General features: G+C 43.4%; 1 protein-coding gene across 3 annotated transcripts in view; it reads right to left on the reverse strand.

The window, feature by feature from the left end:
- L3MBTL3 (L3MBTL histone methyl-lysine binding protein 3) overlaps positions 1-10,721 on the reverse strand; it is a 75,501-nt gene extending 64,780 nt beyond the window's left edge. The window contains exons 1-2 of one of the 3 annotated variants that reach the window (XM_082300102.1): positions 10,631-10,721; positions 2,083-2,194 (exon numbers count right to left, since the gene is read on the reverse strand). In XM_082300102.1, the coding sequence (XP_082156228.1) occupies positions 2,083-2,184 (102 nt within the window). In that variant the 5' untranslated portion in view covers positions 2,185-2,194; positions 10,631-10,721. Of the gene's footprint in view, positions 1-2,082; positions 2,195-9,411; positions 9,491-9,916; positions 10,083-10,630 lie in introns of those variants that run through there. The other 2 variants (XM_082300104.1, XM_082300103.1) reach the window with 2 other exon arrangements.
- Between the last annotated feature and the right edge of the window lie 274 nt (positions 10,722-10,995).

Here is a 10,995-nt window from a genome sequence, read left to right on the forward strand (position 1 = left end):
TGATGTTCCTGGCACAGTCACCTCCTCAGGCTAATTTTGCATTGTTAGAAAATATTCTTCCTTCAGTCAGTCTTAAAATGCCTCCATTTCGATTTCATCCTTTCAACTCCTTGCTTTTGTATTAAAAAAATGCAAATTTTGTATTTAAAAAACAAGCAAACAGCCCCCCCCCCTCCCCCCCTCCAAATAATAACCCAGAAAGGAGCTGCCTGGACAATATTCTGTATCTTTCACCATTCTGGGTAGACTACTATGGCACCTCTGAATGCACCTTCCCTAACTCTTGGACCAAAGAAAGAATCTCTGTCCAAAAATCAAATTTCTGTTTGTTTCCAAATTAAAGAAATAAATAAACTAACTAAAAGATAAGCTTTAAAATGAAGCTCATGCTTTCCTGAAAAGGACATAGTTAAGAATCTTCTTACAAGATTTCTTGAAGCGACCCTGAGCTACTTCCCAGGTCCTTTTCCTCACTTTACATGGAAACTTTCCCATTCTTCTACTACTTAGTGACTCAAACTTTACTTCAGTTTTGTTTGACCTAGGGTAATCACAACTGAAAAAAGCAGAAACCAGTGATTTATATGAGATTATGATATTTTCCTGCACTGTTCCCTTTTGTATTGCTCAAACATTTCAATACTATGGTTCCCTTTAACACAGTGTTGTGTATTAAAATAGAAAGAAATTGTAAAAGCCTGGACTTAAAAATACAGAAAATACTGGTACAGATATCAGGGATGTGGAAGCTCATCATAGCCTTGGCTATCATCATCACCATGAGATGATGAAGTCTGGAAGCCTGAAAGAAGCCAGTGAAACAAACAGTGACTGGACTTCAGAAGAGGTGCCTGTTGGCTTGTTCAGAAATCTGCTTGGCAGGATCATACAGGAGACTCTTCTAAGAGGTAAATAGGCCCAGGAAATCTGTCTCTCTCTCCAGGGCCTTCAAACCAGGAGAATGAGGCATGTCAATGTGCAAGGAGTTAAGCAAATGTGGATGAAGGCCAACATGAATGAACTAGGAACTCCTGACTTAGTTCAAAAAGGAAAAGGAGGCAAGCAGAATGAGGAACAGAAACTTTACAGACAAGGTATATAGTGATACTGCTGTAGTGTACAGTGATGGAAATTTATTGTACTGTTCTGCAATTAAAAAAAAAAAAAAATCAAACAAAGCCAAAAAACAAACAAACAACTTAAACACCAACAGCAAAACACATTCACAACATGTACCCTGAATTTCAAACATTTTTTGACTCTTTACTTCAATAACAGAAATCCTATCAAGCACCAAAAGATAAAAAAGTTGTTTTAAATGCCACACTTTCTTGTGAGATTCCTTTCAAGAAACAAACTATGAGCAAACCACATTACTTTGAATGATATGAAAGTATTGCCTTTAATCAACAGGAAATAGGTACAAGACAGTCTCTAATAACAAAACTGCAAGCACAGCAAAAGACACCTTCTTACAATACAGTAAAAAACATGAGATAAATAAAAAGAAACTGAAAACAAAATAGAACAGTTACAATTTACTTCAGGAAGCTCAACTAGTGTGAAAAATGTAAGCAAAATTACTACTCCAATATAATTCAAACTTGTAAACCGTACCAAGCTCAGAAGCACTCACTTTATTCATCTTTCTAGGCACCCACATGACAAAGGCACAGCAAAAATAAACTATTTTTAGAAATAAAAAGAACTAAGAACGTAAGACTGTGAGAGCCAATGACAGTATGAAAATTCTTAGTAATACAGTAATATAATGCTCTAAGTGGACAGAATTTTCACACTTTTGAGATTTCTTTGGGATTTTGTGCATTTGATTAATTCTGTCTGTATAGTGAGGCAGTGCTAATTTATGCCTTCCTACGGGGATGATGGCTGTCTGTGCCAGTACCACAAACTGAATCAAGAAACTCCAGAGCTTAAACCTAACAGGCTACAGTCTCTTAACTCAGAACTGCAGATTCATGTTTTATTCATAAAGCAGATACCTACACACCAGCTTTTCAAATGCATTCTTTTGTCATTTAACATTTTTACTTCACTTACTGGAAAAATTACTTATCTTACCTTTAGGTCACTTCCTGGCAAAGTACCTATGCCATCCTTCCAGTCCATTGCACTAAATACATCAAACTCCTGACCATTTCCACTAGAGGCAGATTCATTCATGATGCATGTACTAAAAAAAAAAAAAAAAAAAAAAAAAAAAAAGTTATCTGAAAATTCCATAAGTGGTTTAATGCTTATATCACCAGATATTTCTTCTAATGCATTTCACAGATTCGTATCAAATGCTTCCCTCTGCACACTGGCAACATGGACAACTGATGACAAGGGTGATAATACACATGATGTAACAAAAGTAAGAGGAAATCTTTCTAAAGCTTTGAAAAAAATACCTGTTTCACACACTAGGAGGCAATGAGGTTGTACTAGAGAGAAAAGAAAAATTTCAAACTGCAAATAAATTGACATGAGGAAAACATTTCAAGTACACTTAAAAACATCTGTTCTGGGAAAGGCAAGACATGAGTGCATGCCCATAATAAATACATTAAGCACTGATTAACAGAACTGCACTTCCTTAATACTGGATATCATGCTGATATGAATGCTTTACCCAAGTTCAAATTAAAATTTCAAAATTAATTTGAATCTGTCAGTTTCCTGGTCTGACTCAGGACACTTGAATATTCTTTATCTGTTTTGAATTGCATTTATTAAAACTTATTTCCATGTAGAGAAACACATATACAGCAGAGAAACCTACTGCTTTGCAAGACTTGACTTTACTGGATGCCTCTGTTTCAGAACAGTGACTGGAGAGAAGATACTATTTATCTCCAGAAACAGTGCATCTGGACATCCCCTTCTGTGGTAAAAAATTTGCACAAGCAACAGAAGTACACTGCACTTGCCTCTGACCCCGGCTTCAGCTCACCACTTGTCACTGGAACAAGCACACCTTCAGTTGCACTGAACTGCAAGTGTTTCTAGCAGACAGTTGTGAGCTCCACCATCTTCCTTCCCACTTCTCACAAACCCAGCAATCTTTAAATCTGTGGCCTGGCGCCTAATTTACTATTTGTTCAATGTGGAATCTGACTTACTTTATTTCTGAAGAACTTTTGCACTATGCCAAGTAGCTGAAATAATTTGTGGCAAAATTAGCTGTCATTGTTTGTGAACTATTAGCAAAATCTCACCACTTTTGAAATTTGTACTTTCCGAACTTTTTGAAATGTAAACTTTCTGAACTTTCAAACAAAACACTTTCCAAGCCTCACACCCCATCTGGAGACTGCAAACTTTTGCTGCAAGTATCAGTATTTGAAATTCAAATAGATAGAGAGCTTCCTCAGAGTCTAACCTTGTTTTCTAAAATGTAATTTCTAACTTAAGTCCCACTCTAAATCCGCAAATACTCTCTGGAAATCTTGACTTTTCACAAAAAAAACCCAAAACAAAACAAAAGGTGCTATTTGTTCACTCTGATAACAGAAAAAGACGCAAACCAAGCAGAAGTAAACTCGGGTCAACTAGAAGCTTTTTATTGAAACTTCAAGGAGAAAAATGCTTAGTTAACTTTGTTGCATGAAAACAATCAAATTTACATTGTATTCATCGGAAAAACAGTATCAATCAGTATAACATCACCACTACAGACAGATACTAGTTTGGTTTGGGGTACGTAATGTGAACTCCCTTGCACTTCTCCTTGGTTTCCTCTTCTTTTCTAGCAGAAATCTTTAAAATCCTGAGCAACACCTTACTCCATGAGTACTTTCATTACACTACAGCAACTACACAGTATCGACAAGATAACAGGAGCTGGACCTCAGTCAGTTTCCACTGCTAAGAATGAAAGCTTCTGTATTCCCCTTCATTTCATATGGCAGGCAGGGTTCACAGAAAGCTCTTTGAGAAAACTTTACGTTTTTCACATGACAAGTTTGAAGTAAGAAGAACCACATGATTCAGTGCGTCTTCCCCACCTGTAGGTAATTCTCCGTGAGAAAGTATTGGAAAGCATAACAACAATGTACAAAAATTAATTTTAAAAAACGGCAATAAATCTAAACAAATTCAGTGCAAACTGAGAAATTCCCCAAAGCCATAGACCTCATCTTTTAAAATCACTCCCAGGCAAAATCCACCACCCTACCTCAGGGGAAGCTCCTGCAATACATCTTGGGATCTCTGCTTGATCTGAGTACCAAGTACCACTGCAAAACAATTCAAGCAGGCTTGACCAAACTGAACTGCAGCACAGTGGCAGCGGCACAGACCTTCCCTCAAGAACACAAGACCCAAGCTGCTAAGGAGTAGCTGAAAAATTGGATCTCTCAAGATACCCATGAAGTTTTAAGGACATGAAACATGCTGGTTCAAGCACATTGGTGGAACAAGCTCCCCAAGATTAGCCTGGCTGAGCAAGCACAAAGCTGTGTTCTGCATTAACTGAAGTCTCTAAGTAACCTTAAATTATCATCCTATTTGGAGGACACTTCACTCAACCCTCCTGTGGTTTATTATAGAAAACATACTCCAATGATTTCTGCAGAAGGTATGACAGAAGTTGGGAAAAGACTTGGAAGGCTGTGGAAAAATGCTTCCTCTCAGCAGGCACTGTACCACAGAGCAAGGAGCATCGGACAGGACAGCTGCTCTATCAGATGCTGTCATCTCCCATAGTGCCACTCTCATTATAGACACGAAAATTACATGGGGGCTGGGAAACTGAAAGAGTCTAGCCTACCTAGGCAGGGAGTAAACCATGAAGTGTAATTAAAAATTGGTTACAGAAATGTTCAGGGCATACTTGCCTCAAGAAAACATACAAATTCTGATTTAAATGTACCCAAGAAACTTTCCTCAGGTAACAAACAGCAATAATGATACATTCTAAAGATGTCTAAACACATTTGTTATTGTTTTCCTTTTGAAATTAACTCGAAGTCAAAGGCACAATCTTTTTACATTTCACATTCTGCAGCCTTCAGAAGTGTTCTTGGTGGGGATGAAAAGGTCACAGGGCAATGCAGATAAAAATTAATTTACAAAAAGGAATTACTTTTAACAAAATACCTGTTTCCAGCTTTGCTAAGTTTGAACAGACAAAAGATAGGCCTTATCCCTCTACTAATGACAGTAAGAAAGGAGATACAGACCAGTAAAATTGTTACAGCAATGAGGTACTAAAAAAGGATGAAATCACTGCAATATTTACAACTAAATCTCAGAACAAAGAAAGCTAAAGAACATCTTCCCCACTCATTTTATTTTTTGTTTTTAAAGCTCTGATGTAATTCTTTGAACTAGTATAACACTTTCTGTAATGATTTCATCTGCTATCATTTCTGCTGCTGCACTGCCAGAAAAGTAGTAAAAATACTAGATGAATAAGGGGCAATGCCTGTCAGTGAATGCCATCTGATGTGAAGGAAAGGACTTAATAGTAAGAACCTGGAGCAGTCATCTTCCAAACATATCTCCAAAATCTGCCTTCAGGGATGTAACTTTCTCAGTCTTCACAGCCATAAGAGAAGTGTGCTGCACATTAATATTTCAACATTAACTTTGTTTCAGACATACATAATAAAGTCATTATAATAAACAGATAAGATTAAGACACATCCCTTAGAAAAACCTTCGTTTTTACCAACTGGTTCAACAACAAATGAGTACCTCCCAGAGAGGATACTGAGAATAACAGCACTAAAAATTAGTTTCATTTGTGAGAGACTGTCTAAAGATATAGCAGGACAGAATATGACAATTAGACTTACAAGTAGCTTTTGAAGTAATTATAGGGTTACGTATTGAATACATCACAAAGTAGTAATAGGACTCTTTCTTCCAGTCAGTGCTTTAAAAAGACTAACTGACCCCTACCCAAATTTTTAAAATCTAAGATGCTAACTGTGAAATGCCTGTATGATTTCTAACCACTGGGGTCAACTCAATACTGATCACTGGGCAGCAAAGAGAGATTTCGGCAGTAAAGCCACCAGACATCACTGCCAGACTAGCATAACATGTCTGCAGTAATTTTTCTTTTCTTCTTATACATCCTTGTGTATTTTTATTTTTACTTTTGAGGATTTCTGTGATGACAAGACAGCCTAGCAGATTTGTCCCATACTGATCCTCTCCCCAGCTGACAGCTCCTATGAGGAGAAGCAAAACTGGGAACACACGCGCCAGGGGAGGTCACAGCGACTGACACCAAGAGTGAGTTCCAAGGGAAAAAGATCCCAAGAGAGACACTATCCTTTTGGAGCCAAGCCATGGCCCCTCTTCCCCACCGGACTGGGTGACATCAGCACTGATGGATGTTCAGAAACAAAAGCAACAGGTGAGGGGTTTTGTCCCAATATTGCATGCATTTATTTTGGACATGTCCAAGGCTGCCTGGCGTAGCACCCATGAGCTAAAAGGACACATTTTCCCTAATCCAGTAAATCAGGAAAACAGTATGGATCTGAAGGGAACAACTCAGTGTACCAAAGCTGCAAATACACCAACTTCTAGACACCAGGGATAAGTGGATATTCAGCTTAGTTTTATTTAACATGTAAGAATGTGAATACTACCAGCACTTACTTGCTACACTCCCAAAGCCACATAAGGTGGAATTACCCCTCGCAGTGTAAGCCCCCTATATCTGACAACAGTAGTAAGTTTGACCTTCATGACAGCAAAAGCAAAGCCAATTGACTATGAGCCCACTGGGGTGAGCCCTGCTTCTCTCTTCACAGTCCTCTCCTGGAGTTGTGCACACCCTACACTTGCCTCTTTCTCAACCCTCTTATTTTTGCACCAGACTCTTCACTTAAAGAAAAACAACCACAACAGGAACAGTACAGGAAATGGTAAAATTCTTTGATGCTACCACCACATTTTAATATGTGTTTTTTTCTTGTACCTGTTTAAGAGTTTAATTATTTTAATATTTCATTAAAAGAAGTTTTTTCAGATACATATTTTCCTCAAAAATCTCATTCTTCATTGTTTAGAAACTACTTTACTAGTTCCGCCATGTTTCTATTCTCTGTGCTGAAAAGTTATTTGGGTAAATTTCACTATTTTACCTGTTGCTCAAGAAGTTTATTACAAGTGCGGTATTTTAAAAATGAGATATATAACTTTTATATGTATTCACAAAGGGATATAGCTTAAAATTCTTAGCCACTCAATGTTTGTAACAGCAGAAGGACCAAAGTTCCTATTGATGATGTCCCCTTAGCATTACTTACTCTTAGTTTATCTGTTGCTACTCTTCTGACTACTAGATTCCACAGGGTACTGTGTATGTTTGCTCCTGCTTCCCAATACTTTGGCTTTAAACTTTTTTCCCTCACAAGAAGAATCTGGCCACAGATGCACTACAAAATACTGTGAAGCCTGGGTCTGGACCAGTGCTTAAAGGAGTTCATGCTGTCCTCATCCAAGCCTGGTCTCCGTCAGCAAAGTAACACAGTTATTGCTGTACCATTGCTAGAGACTGGGTAACAATTACACACAGCCTTCATCTACTGCTTCGTTTTCAAATATCCACAAGAAACTGTAACAACACAAGTTACCCAATACCAGAGCTATTCTGTCATCTAATGAAACTTACCACTGACAGCCTTTCCTTGTTTATAAACAGTCTGTACCTCACACCAGAAAAGTATTTCCTCTGCAAAACTTTTATGACTCCTTTGTTTCTGTTATTGTCTGTGCAGGCCTTAGTGGAGCTTTAACCTACTCAGAAAGTAAGAGCTGCATGCAACAACTTCGAAATCCTATGTCTTAAATTCTCTTAATTGCTTGAACTAGGCACAGAAAGTTTATTTGTACCTCCTTCCTTCCCCTATGCAGACACTGCCTGCACCGAATCTTCACACCTCCTATCACCTGACCTGTTTCAAATTGTTATTTCCTACCAGAAGTTAATTCAATATACATCTGAGCATCCCATTTGTCTGACTCATGCCCTCTTCTTCCTCATCTGCCAGTTATTACCAGCTTCCATAAACTCTGCTGTTCATAAACAATTAGCTCACCTTTTCTAGTTCCTAAATACACTCAGCAGGTTAGTGCATTTATAGCCTTTCCCTTCTCCCCCATTCATAAGGAGCTACTGGCATCTCCCATTGTGATAAGCGGTCCTACTACTGGAGCACTAACAGGCTATGACTATACACATGCTATCACTTTCTTCAGTATGCCTCATGCCAGCTCATCACTGATTCCTCATACCCACCACTCACAATCCACCATCCTCCTTACCAGTAGTATTAAAAAACAGACGAGAGTAAATTGAACAGCCCACAAAACCTCAACCACCTCTCTACACAGAACAGGTGATTCCAAATAAAACTCAACAAGTCAGAGGAAAAGGAGTCATCACAAGTTATTGAAACTTTTAAAGTAATACTCTAAAAAAACTCAGTAAATTGAAGGTGAAATATACACCACAAAAGCAAACTAAACCAGAGTTTATTACAATTGCCCAACTGACAACAAACACCAACCAAGACGATTGCTTCAGCCACCTTCAATAAATAGAGCACCAGTTCATGAGACCAACTGGACCACAACCGATGCTGCTGAAGTCTCACTGAGAAAAAACTCCTACCCGGCACCACCCGGATTAAAGTGGAAAGCTCTGCTGCCTTCAGCCACTACTTTCAGGGAGTTTCTCTTACAGATGTTCATCGTATAGACTTGTAGGAACATGGTGACTTTCTTGGTAAAAAGCATCGGTTTCTGAACAGCTTTAAAATTTGCGCTAAGAAAATTGTGTTACAATACTGAGCACAGATTATTTCCTAAAATGATATAGACTGAACTTTTTATATTACATGAGCTTTATTTATGCTCACCACCTAATTTTTAGCACTGAGCATCCATTCATGAGTAGAAACAGCAGAAGTGATCGGTCCAGTGCCACTCAACTATACGGAGGAAATTAAGAAAATAGAACAAAACTAAGAATGTTAACTCCTGATGCCTTTCCCTGTAAAGCTTTCACACCAAGCTAAGCACAGGTAATTAAAAGACAGGAAAGAGGCCGTGACCCTCACGCCCCGGGGGAGGCTGCCGCATCTCCAGGGGCCTCCTACCCATGCAGCGCTCCTCAAACCTAAAAACCCCGGGGGCTCGAGCTGCGCTCTCGAGCGGGACAAGTGACACGGCCGCAGGGCGCGCCCCCCGCCGCTGCCGCGCAGGCCGTGCCTCCCCGGCGGGGCGCGCCGGCCCCGGCAGCGCCCGCCCGGAGCCGCCCGGGCCGCTCCCCGCCCGCTGCCCCTGCGCCCGGCGCGGCGGAGCACAGCGGCGGCCGGAACGCTGCGGCGAGGCCCGGCGGGCGCGGCCGCCGCTCCCCGGCGCCGGCAGCCCGCGGCCTACCAGCAGAGGTCCCTCCTTGGCCAGTTTTGCGGCGTGTTTTTGCTGCACTTGAAACTTTCTGGAGAAAACCCGGGCTCAGGTCCGCGTCTTCCCCAGGCTCGGGCAGAACCACCGAGACAAAAGCGCCCGCCCGGCTCCTCGGGAGCAGCGCTCGGGGAAAGCGGTTCTCGAGTCTCTCCGTTTCCCTCCCGAATTTGCCTTTTTTTCCTTCGCCCCCGCCCCGGGCAATTAAACAGAGCGGGGGAAGAGTGCCCCCCTGCCCCGGCGAGGGGGCGGCGGTGGGGGCGAGCGCAGTGCGGGCGGGGGTGGGAGAGGAACTGGGTGTTAAGTGTTCCTGAGGAAGTTGCACAACGAGAGAGGGACTCTGCTTGTTTACTGGGTCCCTCGCTTTTTTATTTTTCTTCCCACCCCGCCCCCCCCCCCTTCGCCTCACCCCCCCGGGACCGGGATCCGGGAAAAGAAGATTGCCTCCGAGTGGAAAGGAAAAAAATTTTAAAAATTTTACCTTCGCCTCCCTCCTCCCCTCCCCCAGCGCGGAGGAGAAGGAGGAGGAGGAGGGGGGCGAGCTCCCTTTTTTTCTAGGGGGCTGCGGGGGCTCGCTCCTCGGCCGCTCGCAGCCGATCTCCGGGCATCCCTCGGCGGAGAAGTCACCCCTTCCCGCGGGAGGGGCCGGCACACGCCGCCTCCCCGGAGGGCTCGCCCCCGCCCGGCCCCGCAGCCGCCAGCGCCCGGCCCCGCGCTGCAACTTTTTCTCTCACGCTCTCTCGTGCGCTCGCTCCGACGGGGAGGGGGGAAAACCATGGGGGTGGGGAGCGGGCGCCGCTGCGGCCCCGACGCGGCGCCCCCCACCCCGGGCGCTGCAGCCCCGGCAGCCTCTCCCAAGCCCCGGCCGGGGGCGGGCGGCCGCTCCGCGGGAGCGCCTTCCCGTCGGCCGCCGCTCCCTCCCCCCCCCGAAAAAAAAAAAATCGCTTTCCGCCCCCCCCACCGAAAAAAACACCGCCCCACACGCGCTAGCGAGAACAAGTGTGCCTATATCCTGTTGTTATATGCACCGGCTGCGGAGACGGGTAGGGAGAGACGGGCGTGTGCGCGGGGAGCCGCTCCCCCACCCCGGCCGCACTTCAGGCGAGAGCGCGCAACTTAACAGAAAAGCCGCGTCCTATTCCCTGCCCCTGCCTCCCCCCCGCTCCCTGCCCCCGTCGGCACAATACGCACTCACGTGTATGTGCGCTCACACACACCGCCGGCACCCCGGGGCCAGCCCCCGGCAGCCCCCCGAGGCCGGCCCGCGGAGCCGGCGGCGGTGACAGGCGCCGGCCCCCGCCGCCGCACGCAGCCCGAAGCGGGCAGGGGCCGTTCCCCCGCCGCCTCACATGTCTGCCGCAGCGAGCGCGGCGCACGCACCGCACAGAGGCAGGAACTGAGCACTCGAGCAAAAGACTTTTTTTTTTCGTCTCTTTAAAAAAAAAAAAAATTGCTACAAGCTTGCCTTTTTTTTTTTTTTTGTATGTGTATGTGTGTGCAAACTTTCCCCAAAATGGCGGAAATTGGGAGATGATTATATTTTAAATATCTCTCTCACAC

This window comes from Coloeus monedula, assembly GCF_965178545.1.
Source record: "Coloeus monedula genome assembly, chromosome: 2".
In the NCBI taxonomy this organism is placed as follows: Eukaryota; Metazoa; Chordata; class Aves; order Passeriformes; family Corvidae; genus Coloeus; species Coloeus monedula.